Source organism: Primulina tabacum, chromosome 10 (assembly GCF_025594145.1).
Source record: "Primulina tabacum isolate GXHZ01 chromosome 10, ASM2559414v2, whole genome shotgun sequence".
In the NCBI taxonomy this organism is placed as follows: Eukaryota; Viridiplantae; Streptophyta; class Magnoliopsida; order Lamiales; family Gesneriaceae; genus Primulina; species Primulina tabacum.
The window spans coordinates 10176322-10191783 of NC_134559.1; the positions used below are offsets into that span (position 1 = coordinate 10176322).

General features: G+C 37.9%; 1 protein-coding gene across 1 annotated transcript; it reads right to left on the reverse strand.

Annotated features, from left to right (window-relative positions):
- Window positions 1-9861: 9861 nt before the first annotated feature.
- Window positions 9862-13605, reverse strand: LOC142505774 (uncharacterized). Its single transcript, XM_075618885.1, has 6 exons — window positions 13169-13605; window positions 11484-11537; window positions 10906-10986; window positions 10729-10798; window positions 10519-10607; window positions 9862-10233 (listed from the first exon to the last, which is right to left on the reverse strand). The coding sequence occupies exons 1-6, from the start codon at window positions 13343-13345 to the stop codon at window positions 10099-10101; spliced, it is 606 nt and encodes a 201-aa protein (XP_075475000.1). The 5' UTR covers window positions 13346-13605; the 3' UTR covers window positions 9862-10098.
- Between the last annotated feature and the right edge of the window lie 1857 nt (window positions 13606-15462).

Here is a 15462-nt window from a genome sequence, read left to right on the forward strand (position 1 = left end):
CTGGACTGGCAGGGATATCCACTGCCACATACATAAGATCCCTGGTCATGTTTTACCAGGTGGATTGGTCTCTGGTCATGCTTTATCGCTTCCCAATCCTGATCATAACCCGGTCATTCTTTACCGGGGTGGAGAGGTCCCCGAACACGTTCTCCGGCTTCCGAACCCGTTCATAATTGGTCACAAGACAATTCGCATACCTCAAAAACATAAAATATTTTCTTTACACGTCGAACATACTAATACATTATGCATGCCTGCCTAAGACAAAATTAAAATTTTTTTTGCGGAAAGCTTGGTGTTCAGGCGGTAAAATCTTACCGCTCGGGCGCCGTCCACTTGGTTGGGCTCGAAAATCCTAAAAAAACCACATTTTACACAGTTCGAGTAGTCACACAAAAATGATCATCACTCACTCGTTTCTCGTCCGAAAATTATGAATTTATTGTCAAATCGAAGATATCAAAAAGTACTATATTTTATATTTTGAAATTTTTTCCAGAAAACCGACCGAAAATTTTCAGGATTCGAAATGACAGCAGATTTGGTTTTTGAGATCAAAAAATCATTCCAAAATCGTTTCAAACATTTTTTGCTCAAATTTTGAATAACATAAATGGATTTTTACACACAATATACATCAAAATATTTAATATTACAGGATCGATACAAAAAATAAAAGAATATACATGTCTTTGTGTCTAAACGCTCGAAGATAACGAATACCAACGCGGTAGATTACGGGAGATGATCGGGAGACGCTTGCTACACGATTCTTGCTAGAAAAAAGATGTAAATCTCCAGAAATTTTGCAAGGGAAAGGGGTTTAGATGATGGCTACTGAAAGAGGCTCAAGAACTCTAACTTCTCCTCAAATTCAACGTGTATGTGTGTGTGCATATTTGTGTGTGTGTAAAGCGTGTAAGTGTGTGAGTGATGATTAGAGAGATATTTAGGGGTTATTTAGCTTTAATAAAAATACTAATAACCAATTAATATGCTAAATAAATTATTAATCACCCTAATTTTAAATAAAATACAACATGTCAAATTTTCAAGGTTTAAAAAAATCCCCAACTAATCAAATTAGTATTTTGAAAAGCTTAAAATCTTAAAATCACCTAATAACTTAAATTAGGCTTTAAAATGCTTAAAATTTCGTAAATCAATTAAAATATCAATTTTCTTGACTTGAAATAAAATACCATATTAATCGTAGATCGCCTAAATTGTCAACGGTCTCTTTTTCCGATACTGTATCGAATATTTGCCTGAAACATAAAACTCAAGAAAACATTTTAACGTGCTTCAGATAAACATGTAATAATTTAAAATAATGTAAATCATAAATCATGCATCGTAAAAAAATCATTTTAATAATAAATATGTAATTTAACAATTTAATAAATACATGGGTTTACTTGTACTGATTTCGGGCTCTACAATTCCTCCCCCACTTAAATAAATTTCATCCTCGAAATTAAATCTTACCAAACAATTCCGGGTAACGACTCCTCATATCTGCTTCGGCCACCCAAGTGGCGTCCTCCAGCCACTGGACTTTGACCAACTTGGTCACTTTGTTCCGAAGTCTCAGCTCATGTCTGTTTAGAATTTGGACAGGTCTTTCCCCATATGACAAATTTGGAGCAAGCTTCAACAGCTCATAACTCAAAACATGCGAAGAATTTGCCATATACTTCCTCGGCATCGAAACATGGAATATATTGTGTACTCCAGCTAGATTCGGCGGTATAGCTACATGATAAGCAAGTGTCCCAACCAACTCTGTCAAGAATTTCGAATGGCCCAATGAATCTCGGACTCAGCTTGCCTCTCTTTCAAAACCTCATAACCCCCTTCAGGGTGCTATCTTCACGAATATGTGATCTCCTACAGCAAATTCGAGATCCCTTCTCCTCTTGTCACCATAACTCTTTTTGTGACTCTGGGCGGTCTTCATCCTGTCTCGGATCTTGACCACCACGTCTGCAGTATTCTGAACAATCTCTGGGTCAAGTTCTGATCTCTCACCAACTTCATCCCAATGAATCGGCGATCTGCACTTCCTTCCATAAAGTTCTTCGTAGGGAGCCATACCTATAGATGATTAAAAACTGTTGTTGTAGGTAAACTCCACCAGGGGTAGTTTCGATTCCCATTTCCCATGGAAATCGATTACACATGCTCGCAACAAATCTTCCAGTACCTGAATCACTCGCTCAAATTGGCCATCTGTCTGAGGGTGGAATGCAGTACTGAATAGCAACTTCGTCCCCATAGCAGAATGCAAATTCTTCCAAAAGAACGATGTGAATCTCGGGTCCCTGTCAGACACAATAGAAACTGGGATCCCGTGCAATTTGACTATCTCCCAAATATAGATCTTTGCATACTGAGTCATGGAGAAACTCGTCTTCACCGGTAAGAAGTATGCCGATTTAGTAAGCTGATCAACTATAACCCAAATAGCATTAGATCCCCTAACTGACCTCGGAAATCCAACAACAAAATCTATGGTGATAGTCTCTCATTTCCACTCGGGAATAGGGAGCGGCTTAAGCATCCCTACTGGTCTTTGATGCTCTGCTTTCACTTGCTGAGAAGTGAGGCATTCAGATGCAAATCAGGAGAATGTCCTGCTTCATCCCTGGCCACTAATACAGCATCTGTAAGTCCTTATACATTTTGGTACCCCTTGGATGGATAGAATACGGAGATGTATGTGCCTCTGTCAAAATATCATCTCTGATTGAATCAACACTAGGCACCCACATCCTTCTCTGTATCTCACGATACCATTGGACACTACATAGAGTACACTGTCCTTGCCTTAATCCTTGCGTCTCCATTTTTGCTATTGTTCATCTGAATGCTTACCTCTACGGATTCGATCTAGCAAAGAAGCCAGGACTGTCAGATTAGACAACTTGAGAGCTCTACCCTTAGGATAAAATTCTAGGCCAAACCTCTGAATCTCTGACTGAAGAGATCTCTACGCTGTGACTGCTACCTTCCTGCTCAAAGCATCTGCCACAACATTATCTTTCCTTGAGTGGTAGCTAATTTCACAATCGTAGTCTTTTACTAACTCCAACCACCGTCTTTGTCTCATGTTCAGTTCTTTCTGCGTGAAGAAGTACTTGAGACTCTTGTGATCAGTGAATATCTGGCATTTCTCGTCGTATAAATAATGTCTACATATCTTCAACTCAAAGACAATGGCAACTAACTCGAGATCTTAAGTCGGGTAGTTCTTCTCATGCACTTTCAACTATCTGGAGGCATATGCTATAACCCGACCATGCTGCATCAATACTGCGCCTAAATTGAGCTTAGAAGCGTCGGTGTATAACATAAAATTACCTTGCCCTGATGGCATGGTTAAAACTGACGTTGTGATAAGAGCTTGCTTCAAAGTATCGAAACTCTTCAGACACTCGTCACTCCATAGAAATTTAGAATTTTTCTTAATCAATGAAGTGAGTGACACTGCAATCGAGGAAAACCTCTGAATAAATTACTTATAGTAGCCTGCTAAGCCTAAGAAACTACGGATCTCTGACGCGATCTTCGGCTCAACCCATTCTCTTATTGCGGCCACTTTAGCTGGATCCACCTCAATGCCACTGCTAGATATAATATGTCCAAAAAATGATACTTTCTCCAACTAGAATTCATACTTACTGAATTTTACAAACAACTTGCGACTATGCGAGACTTACAAAACTGTACCCAAATGCTGACTTATGCTCCTCATGGCTCTTCAAGTATATAAAAATGTCGTCAATGAATACTATGACGAACTGATCTAGGTCGGGCTAAAATACTCGATTCATTAGGTCCATAAAAATCGCTGGAGCATTCATCAGTCCAAATGGCATCACTAAGAATTCGTAGTGCCCATATCTAGTTCTGAAGGCTGTCTTGTGAACGTTTGCATCATTTACCTTCAGTTTATGATACCCAGAACATAGATCTATCTAAGAGAACATTGTAGCTCCCTGCAACTGATCCAATAAGTCCTCGATCCTTGGTAATGGGTATTTGTTCTTGATCGTTACCTTGTTCAATTCTCGATAATCGATACACAACCTCATGCTTCCATCTTTCTTCTTTACGAAGAGTACTGGTGCGCCCCATGGTGAGAAACTAGGGCGTATGAATTCCTTGTCTAGGAGCTCCTGAATTTGCTGCTTGAGTTCTAATATCTCTGCTAGAGCCAAATGGTACGGTGCCGTAGAGATTGGCACAGTGCCTGGCACAAGGTCAATGGTGAACTCCACCTCTCTCTCTGGTGGAAGGCCTGTGACGTCGTCTGGGAAAATGTCAGAAAAATATCTGACAATTGGTACATCAGATATCGACGGGGTGGGTGCGTCAGGTGTTGAAATAATATTAGCCAAGAATTCCTGACACCCCTTATGTATAAGTCTCTTTGCCTGCATGCAAGAGATCATGCGAGAGAAACTTCTCCACCTGTCTGGCTCAAAAAGAAATTGCTCAATACCCAACGGTCTTACCAACACTGATCTTTTCTGAAAGTCAATTAGAAATTGTTCTTCATCAACCAGTCCATTCCCAAGATCACATCAAACTCTGGCATTGGCAACACAATCAGATCGGCATAAAACAGGTGGCCCTGTAGTTCATGATCGATATCTCTGACCACGCTAGTAGCTGCTAACTCCTCCCCTGATGGGACTGTCACGGAGTAGTTCACGTCGAGTCCAATGGACTACATTCAAATAATTAGCGAATGTCTCTGAGATAAAAGCGTGAATGGCCCCGGAATCTAACAAGGCCTTCGTGGCTATTCTCTTTATAAAGATATTTCCTGAAAGACGTTAGCACGACACATAAACTTATACCCCAAAATACTAATCTTAGCCTCATGCATAGTTGTAAATTTCTATCCATGCATGACCAAAAATAAACACTGTGCTGAATTAAATAGGTTACCAGTCAGTAGGGTCGTGTCTGGGTTCGCCTCCTCGGCATGCATGGCGAACACTCTCCCTTGAGTTGGCTGCCTCCACTGCGGGCAGTCCTTCAGCATGTGATCACTGGCTCCACACTTGAATCATTTGCCCGAGCCGCATAAACACTACCCCATCTGTTGGCGATTGCATTTCGGGCACACTGGATACTCACCAGGCTTCTGAGGAGCCTTCCCTTATGGTATATGACCTTTGCCTTTCGACGGTCCTTGAAACGGCCTCTTTCCCTGCTATCCCTGGAAAGGCCTTTTGAATTGCTGTTGTTGATGCTGCTGCTGCTATTGTTGGGGTGCCTGATAGGGCATCTTGCTAAGCCTGTCATTCTCAATGTCTTTCTGGTCTTGCTCTGCCGCCAAGGCCCTCGACACGGCAACAATATAAGTAGTAGGACCAGCCACTCGAACATCACGGCGCAAGATCGGCCGTAAACCATCAATGAAATGCCTCAGCTTCTCCCGAGCACTATTCGCAATTAGGTGCACGAAGTGACACCCCTTCTCAAACTTCTTTACAAACCCGGCTACACTACTGTCTCCCTGTCACATAGTCATAAACTCCATGGTCAGTCGGGAGCGTACTTCCTCAGTGAAGTACTTGGAGTAAAACACTTCCTTGAAACCCTCCCAAGCAAGGGTGTGCAAATTCACTGACACAGACGCGCTCTCCCACCATAGTCTGGCGTCCCCTATCAACAGAAAGATGGCACATCTGACTCTGTCTGCATCCTGCAGCTCCATAAATGTGAATATAACCTCGATGGACTTAATTCATCCCTCAGCTATCATCGGGTCAATATTCCCCGACAACTCCTTTGGATCCATCCTCCTGAATCTCTCATACACCACCTCTGGCCTGGGCCTCACCCCCGTATCTACTCCAGCATTGTTTCCCTCAAACTGTGCGAAGAACTGAATCATCCATGCAAGCATCTGTGCCTGCATATCTGGCGGTGGGCGAGGAGGAGTGGACCTCTCCTCATCCCGAGCCTCTCTATCCTCTTCAACTGCTCCCCATGCAATCATACATCTTGGAGGCATAATGTTCCACAATTTACTCAACACGTAAACCAACATGCATGAAAATAATATCCATATCATCATAAGATGAACGTAAATCAAACTTAAACATGTACATGCTGAAATCATGACTTTGATGCTTACTACATGAAAGAATTTTTTAAAACTTTAAAACTTACAGACTTGATGCGTGACTTCGTGAGCTTCTCGCAACTGGCAGTAGGCATAACCCTTACAAGAACACCGCTCTGATACCAACTGTAACGTAACTTACTTTAAAATGCTTAAAATTTGAGGAAAATAAAAATTTTTCTTAAGTAATTAATCATCTCTCAAAATACACTTGTAAATAAAATGCTTGATCAATTATTTGAAATGTAAATGAACTAGCAACAAGTATTTGTTTAAAACAATATAAAATATTTCGTTAAAATCAGAGTAAATGAGTTCAACATGCATAAAAATCCTTAAAACTTAAGGGGTCCTCGGGTTAGTCCTCCGCCCAGTCCGAACCATCTCACTAGTCTTCTCCTCTCGTCTCCTCAAACTCGTCCTCACCTGTATAGATCAAGTCTAGTGAATTTAAAGACTCAACATGTATAAACTGATAATAGCAAGTAGTAGATAATAAAGCCACATGCGTTTTAAAGTAGCACACACATATTTAAACTTTGAACATACTTACATAAATATAGACGTGCCATCAATTCATAAACGTGCTTGCATCGTACATACTGAAACATGCATAATCATCATCATTTTGCGTAGAAATATGTTTCAAAGCAAATGACTCATACATATTGCGCCTGATCAAACTAAACCACAGTACTAGGCTGGCAGGGATGTCCACTGCCACATACATAAGATCCTCGGTCATGCTTTACCGGGTGGATTGGTCTCTGGTCATGCTTTATCGCTTCCCAATCCTGATCATAACCCGGTCATGCTTTACCGGGGTGGAGAGGTCCCTCGACACGTTCTCCGGCTTCCAAACCCTTTCATAATTGATCACAAGACAATTCGCATATCTCAAAATCATAAATAATTTTCTTTGCACGTCGAACATACTAATACATTATGCACAAAATTATTTTTTTCAGAAAGCTTGGCGTTCGGGCGGTAAAATCTTATCGTCCGGGCGCTGCCCACTTGGTTGGGCTCGAAAATCCTAAAAAAACACATTTTACACAGCAGTCACATGAAAATGATCATAACTCACTCATTTCTTGTCCAAAAATTACGAATTTACTGTTAAATCTAAGATATCCAAAATTACTACATTTTATATGTTGAAAGTTTTTTCCAGAAAACCAATCGAAAATTTGCAGGATTCGAAATGACAGCAGATTCGATTTTTGAGATCTAAAAATATTCCAAAATCGTTTCAAACATTTTTGCTCAAACTTTGCATAACATAAACGGATTTTTACACACAATATACATCAAAATATTTACTATGACAGGATCGATGCGAAAAATGAAAGAAAATACATGCATTTGCGTCTAAACGCTCGAAGATAACGAATACCGACGCGTTTGATGACGGAAAGGACTGGGAGACGCTTGCTACACGATTCTTGCTAGAAAAAGGACGTAAATTTTCAGAAATTTCGCAAAGGAAAGGGGTTTAGATGATGGCTGCTGAAAGAGGCTCAAGAACCCTAGCTTTTCTCCTCAAATTCAACGTGTATGTGTGTTTGCATATTTGTGTGTGTGTAAAGCGCGGAAGTGTGTGAGTGAGTGATGATTAGGAAGATATTTAGGGGTTAATTAGCTTTAATAAAAATAACCAATTAACATGTTAAATAAATTACTAATCCCCCTAATTTTAAATAAAATACCACATGTCAAATTTTCAAGGTTTAAAAAAATCCCCAACTAATCAAATTAGTATTTTGAAAAGCTTAAAACCTTAAAATCACCTAATAAGTTAAATTAGGCTTTAAAAAAATATCAATTTTCTTGACTTGAAATAAAATATCTTATTATCGTAGATCGCCCAAATCGTCACCGATCTCTTTTCCTGATCTCGTATCGAATATTCGCCTGAAACATAAAACTCAAGAAAATATTTTAATGTGCTTCAAATAAACGTGTAATAATTTAAAATAAAATAAATAATAAATCATGCATCGTAAAAAAAATCATTTAAAAAAATAAATAAGTAATTTTACTATTTAATAAATGCATGAGTTTACGTGTACTGATTTTGGGCTCTACACAAGGCCATGTAGATTTCCATTCATAGATACGAGTGATCATATGATGATGCACTGAACAAACCTTCCTCGAACTGTCCAAGTGGTTCTCAATTATCAAATAGAATAGTCTGCGGTTATGGTTGTATATCATTAGTCCTTTGACCCGGGACAATGTAGGGGCTATACATACTAGCATGCACTTTTATCCGTTTATTGGATCTATTGAGGGTCATCAGGTAGCGAGGTTGTGTGTAGTTTCGAAATACGTAGGAGCAAATGCATTGTAGTCAGGGATTCATCGTTTTCCTACGGGTAAAGATGTCATATGTGGTCTGATGAGTTAATAGAGCAAAACATGTGCAGTTTGGAAAGGTGTTTCCTCAGTTGCGCATACCATGAAACTATTACTCAAAGATAAATAACATCGTTATCGAATTCATATGCAACTCTAGATATACCAATGGTTGCAGATTCGATCGGGATATATGAGTTGAAAGGACCGTACTGCATGCTAACCATGACTAAATGTTCTTGTAGACACTATCAACGATATCTAAAGGATCATGGGGTGATGCTACTAGACGTTCTTACCATGATCCTATGGGTGCAATCAGAAATAAGTTCTGATATTCTTGATCAAGGAGTTGATGAAAAGCATGAGGTTAATTAGGGTAAGCCCGAATAAGAATAAATGTTATTCTGAATCACATTGAGATGTGAACCAACGGCTAATGTATCCCTTAATCATTGAGAGCTACACAAGTATCGGATTCTGTGTTCCCGTTGAGAAAGTCAAAGTTCAAAGAGTTAAAACTCGGCGACTATAGTTTGATGGAGATTAAACAGGATGCTTATAAAAGAGTTTATAAGTTGGTTCCATAGGATGGAAGAAATGGAAGTTAACTTAATTGCTAATTAAAGAATGAGAGTAGAACTGCCTGTTTTGGTGAATGAGTTCCTATACTGATAGCCATCCAATATGGTAAATAAAAATTTGGATCTTCAAAATTTTCTTTTTTATTGTATGAACAAGACTTGTATACTTGATACATCACAAGTCTAGGTGAACAAATTCTCGGCCACATCCTTTCTCCCAACGCCGCGCCTCCGTCGCTGCACCATCTCCGGATTTTGGAAATTTGAGGCTATAGTCTCAGCGCACAAATCGCTTGTGATTTCTAGTGCAATCCAAGTGAGGAAAACGGTTTCCGATCGTGGACCTAATTAAACGATCAAAACTGGAGTTCAGTTCGTAAGAAATTACAAAAAGTCTATATACGCTTAAAAACCGAAATAGTTTGGAGTCCAGCGTTTTATACAAAAAGTATAATTCTAAACGTCCTATGAATGACCTAACAAACGTACGATGCCCAAAGACCGTTTCGATTGTCGAAATATAAAAATTTTAAACTTTCAATGCGTCTTGAATACGATAACATGATGTCTCAACAAATAGCTGCGATACATAAAAGAATCCATTATAAGTTACTATAAAAGCGTATTACTCAGAGATGGACACTCTTTCTCACATCAACAAAGTAAATTATTCATATTTTCAAAAGAAAGCGACCTAACCCAGAGTCAGCCAAATTTTGTAAGCAAGCATTGTTTCGAAAAGAATGCAGGTATTGTAAATATGAATAGTGAGTCATAACTTCTCAGAGAAATATAGTGACTCTAGCAAAGGTCTTTTACTACATTCGTACTTGTACTCAATCTTCAGTATCCCGTTCCAAGAATCTAAAATATATGGAAGTCTAGATTCGTGTTCGACTACAACAGACTCGATCTCACGGTGCTGGCCAAAACAATAAGACAGAATGCATAACTTTAGTTGATAATTGAAGCCAAAGCTTTTTAAATAAAATGGCACACACAGCTCTAACGGGCTTTTAGTTCCTCCTCAAATTTAAGCAGTCTTTCCTGGAGAGGCTTCAAAAATGATTTCAAATCCTGACTGATCCGCTGCTTCTCTTGGGGCTTAAAATCTTTGTCTTCGCTAAGTCGTACTTCAACCTGCAAAATAAGACATAAATTTCACCAAATTGGGATCTTGTTTCAATTGGCTTAAGAGAAAAGAAGATGAGAAACTTTTATAGTAGTATCACTGTTCCACGACCACATGGGATTGTGAGAAAAGTTCTCAATGATTTATATCAGTATACATAAATCAACAATTTACAAAATTGTTGCTAATTGATCTTATCCCATAGAGTCTAGCTAGAGCAGAGCCTGAACATTCCATTTCTCTATTGTTCTGAGTTCCTTCCAACAAGGTTAAAGCATTTATGTATAGTTTACCTGCAAGTCATCTAATTCACCAAAAGTGAACTCAGGAACGTCTAGGTGCCCTTTGACCTTCTTATTCTCACCTCCGATATGCCATTCCCCTAATTTCATTTTTTTTCATAAATGCAGATGTCAGAGATAGTACGGGGGGAAATGAAAAGGCATGAAATAAGAATTCAGAATTTCAGATCAAATCCAAAATAGTGAAATTTTAAGAGTTACCTTTCACATTTAGTGTCAGCTCATAGGTGTAGCCAACACGTTTTTTATTTCGAACAGTGACCAAGAAGGCCTGCGTCACACATTTAGACATGATAAATAATTCTGTTGGTCGATCTCAAGAGTCAGGGAATCAAATAAATATCATCTCAGACATCTAATAATTTTGCAAGAACTAACATCACCAAAGCATTTTATAACTTCTGTAATTTCTGCTCTGCCACCAGAGAACTCCAAGGACCCCACAGATACGAGCAACTCCTACAATCAAAGAAGAATATTATAATGCAACAGCACAGGGTATCGAAATATTGGCAAACCCTATGTAGTTTTTAAACTAGAATAAAAAGTTGGAAATGAGTACTGAGGATAAGCCAAAATGGTTGTGTTACATATGGGTGGTGGCTTCAAGAACTTGCACTGGATTTCAAATAACAATTAAAAATCTTAAAAGTCAACAAGTTTAGCATATTTGTTTTAAAAAGATGGTTTTTCCAAGATTATATAAATTTATTTTTGATACGCATCACAGTATCTGATATCATCATCAATGGATATCACATTTTCAGTTCAACCTATCATCTTAAATCTTAGATAAACACAGAGACTGATCCATCCCACCAATGTCGATTACAATTGGCAGCAAGTTCACATAGAATTTTTTATAAAATTGATGGATATAAGAAAATTTACTTGTAGTTTGTGACAAAATCAATATATATGTTAGAAAAGGTTTATAAAACTTAATATATCCAAACCTTAATCCTATCACTTGCCCATGTATTTAGATTTTTCTCCTCCCATGTTCCAGCCTGCAAACAGAAAATAAAATTTAGAAGTATGAAACAAACAAAAATGGTCTTTTAAAATCCATAGACAAACAGCAAGGCAATTCTTATTGATTTAACAGAAAGCATGAGACCTAAAGCCTGAATATTCCTTTGGCTAACAACAGAAAACCTAGACCTATGGCATCAAACAATAGCAACTGCAACTTAAAAATGCACCCAAGGTTACGCTAGGCAGTGCAGGCAGGTGCAGACGCCTATATTCTGTTGCCTTCCGCTTTCTCTGGGTCCCTTTTCCTGATCTTGGGATGTGATTGGGATCAGACAGTCACGTCCCTGTTGCCCCCTCCTTGGGGTTTTTTGGTTATTATGCTGGATTGCGTTTGCCTGTTGTTTTTGCCTACCGACTTGTTTGCACATTGACTTTCCAGTAGTTTGCGTTTTTTTTGGACACAGCTCTCGTACATATTTTGACGGATTTGCGCAACCCAGGATCGATGCTTAATGCTTGTTGAAGGATCTTCCTTTGACCTTTCCTGAGTTTATAGTTGCTGCTGCCGATATCTGACTTGCACAGGATGACCCTCTGCTCTGCTCCTCTACACTGTAGTTGTAGATCTTTTGACTATTTCGCATTTTATTTAGGGCTACCAGTGGATTTATTAACTCACGTTGCCCTAGTTTGGCTGTTATTATGATTTTATTTTTATAGCATTTTGAGGAGGTCTTGACCTAGTCTCCCTCTTCCTTTGGGTTTTTCAATTAAGCTCTTTTATGTTGATAAACCCTCCACCATACTGGCGGTGTTTTCTATAAAATAAAATAAAAATGCAGCCAAGGCTACAAAAATGGATGTTGAAGGGTCAGTTACATGGGCCATTACACGTATTGCATATGGAGGACAAACAGATATTAATTGAATATCCTTGTTTACGCCGTAAAGGATTCAGATAATATATGGCCATTGGCCAAGAAATAACCAACACCACGGACCATCCAAAAAAAGAAAACGGAAAATATAAAAGTCCAAGCGGAAAAAATGGTCACGGCACCAAAAAGGACTCCAAGTCTCTGTAGACTGGAAAGTAAATAAATGCAAAAATTCACATTCATTGATAAAACGCAAAGGAGAAAGAGATGAATGACCCCCAAGGTAATTCAAGTTCTTTATGGGCAAAAACAGCTATCAAGGGACATTTCCATGTCCTTGTGCTAGTTCAGATTGAAATCTAAAAGTATCAAAAGATCATCTTTATATTTTGAAGTCTTCATTTTAAACTATCAAGGATACAGCTAAGCATATTCTTGTAAGATTCTGAATAATCAAGTGTTGTAAAGGATTCTTTCATCCTTTGTATCATAAAAGAGAGCCATAACTTGCTAAACCTATGGGATTTCGTAGCAACAAAGATTGAAAAATTCTTTTTTTCTTTAGACCAACATATTCAAACATTTTAACACTGCTTCGGGGGGGATTGAGAAAAGTGCAAATTCAAATCAGCAAAAGTTTTGTTACATTTCACAAACATTACCTTCGATTACCAACTAACACCAACTGAAATTCTCAAATACTTGAAGCCCACAAAAGAAATCAACAAAGCATCAAACAGAACAAACATGAAAAATAAGAGCTCGTGTTCTATGTAAAAGCATACCCTATTCCAAGCAGACCCGAGATGGGTTTGGCTGGTTTGCTTGCAAAAATCCGCCGGGTCAATCTTCTTGGGCGTGGGCAAAGGAGCAGCATCGCGGCCAGCCTCCCGCACCCAGTACGTGTAGGAAGCTGATTCCGCCTCCTTCTCAGCCGAAACCGCCGCCGCGCCTCCCTCCATTCTCACCGATCAAATATGGATCAAATGTTAATCGAAATGAATGGTAGATGAGGCAGTTGATGGATGATTACAAGAAGATAATTCGAAATTTAGATCAATCAGCTTGAAATGGGATGATCTGAGGCTAGGGAAGCAGGAAACCAGAATGCATGCCGCCGATTCCAAGATTTGTGGTGCGATTTTGACTCGCTGCGAATTGCTGACCAAAAAATTGTAGTGCTGACTGCTGAGGGTTTTCTGGAAGTTTCGAGTCGGTCTGTTTTCGGCCCAAATTCAGAATAGAGGGTTGAACCAAATTGAATAGGCTTGAGACGGTCTCACGAATTTTTATCTGTCAGACGGGTCAATCTTATCAATAATCACAATAAAAAGTAATATTCTTAGCATAAAAAATAATATTTTTTAATTGATTACTCAAATAAGATATTCATCTCACAAGATACGACTAATAAGACTGTCTCACACAAATTGTTGTCAATAAAAATTTCCACAAATTTTGATTTATTTGAGTGAAATAAAAAATTAGGTATAGTAGTTTTGTTTTGCATGGAAAATTGAATATGTTAGCAAATGTTTAATTAAAATTTTGTATTATAAACATTGGATATTTATGGAATATTAAAACAAATACACCAAAATTAGTTGATTTTAATATAAATAATAATATATCAACAATCGGATACACGTGTTACATGTGTAAAATAAACATAAATATTATGAAATTTATGTGTGATAAATATATTTTTTTTGTGAAAAAGTAAAAATTTATGGTAAAAAGTAAAAATCTCAAACTCTCCAAATTTACCAAACTACACACTTTATAATATTTTTCTCTCTACTCAATTGTATCAAATCTTTACAAATTGAGACCTATTTATAGGATTTCTTTGGAAAACAATCCAAAAACAATTTCATCATTACATACATCATCACACACTAATTTTCAATATTCAACACCTAATTTTACCTAATTTTCAACATTCAACATTATAATTGTCAACACAAATATTTTTCATATTTTCAACACTCCCCCTTGTGATGATGATCATTATACAATGATGTCCTCATTACGTGATTTTGTACTGCCTCGTTAAAAACCTTACTAGGAAAAACTCATTGGGATAAAAACCATAGTAAGGGAAAAAAGTTCAGTCACGTAAACTCCCCCTCATGTTGACATTAACAATTCTTCACAAATTTCGTAGATTGCGCATCTCAATATTATATATGTGTTTTCTTAATATTGTCGTAGGAAGTGCCTTTGTGAAGAGATCTGATGAGTTTTCACTTGATTGAATGTGACGAACATCAATACATTTATTCTTCTCAAGCTCCTTGGTGAATGCGAAGAACTTAAGAGAAATATGTTTAGTTCTATCGCTTTTTATGTATCCTTCTTTCATTTGAGCTACACATGCAGCATTATCTTCATATAGTATCACAGGCTTCTCGTCGAATGATAATCCACATGAGATTTGGATATGTTGGCTCATTGATTTTAACCACACACATTCACGGCTTTCTTCATGTAGTGCAATAATCTCGGCATGATTTGATGAAGTTGTTACAAGCGTTTGTTTCTGTGAACGCCAAGAAATTGTAGTTCCTCCACGAGTAAATACATATCCAGTTTGGGAACGTGCCTTGTGTGGATCAGATAAGTATCCAGCATCGACATAACCAATTAAACTTGGATTAGCATCTTTTGAATACAAAAGTCCCAAGCCTGTCGTTCCTCGTAGATAACGGAATATATGTTTAATTCCGTTCCAGTGTCTCTTTATTGGATATGTGCTAAATCTTGCCAACAAATTTATGGCAAAAGATATATCAGGCCTTGTACAATTTGTAAGATACATAAGGGCACCAATAGCACTTAGATATGTTACTTCTGGACCAAGAATATCTTCATCATCTTCACATGGACGGAATGGATCCTTTTCTATGTTTAATGATCTAACATCCATTGGAGTACTTAAAGGATTTGATTTATCCATATTAAAACGTTTAAGGATCTTTTCTGTATAATTTGTCTGGTGAACAAATATTCCACATTCTTTTTGTTCAATTTGTAAACCCAGACAATACTTGGTTTTTCCAATATCCTTCATTTCAAA

Bases quoted from the DNA above. Each gene is read 5' to 3' on its own strand.
- LOC142505774 (XM_075618885.1), bottom strand. From the start codon at position 13,345: ATGGAGGGAGGCGCGGCGGCGGTTTCGGCTGAGAAGGAGGCGGAATCA. The intron at 10,987-11,483 runs GTTTGGATATAT...CTTTGATTGTAG, and splicing joins GGGCAAGTGATAGGATTAAG to GAGTTGCTCGTATCTGTGGG. The intron at 10,608-10,728 runs GTAACTCTTAAA...AAATGAAATTAG, and splicing joins GCTGACACTAAATGTGAAAG to GGGAATGGCATATCGGAGGT.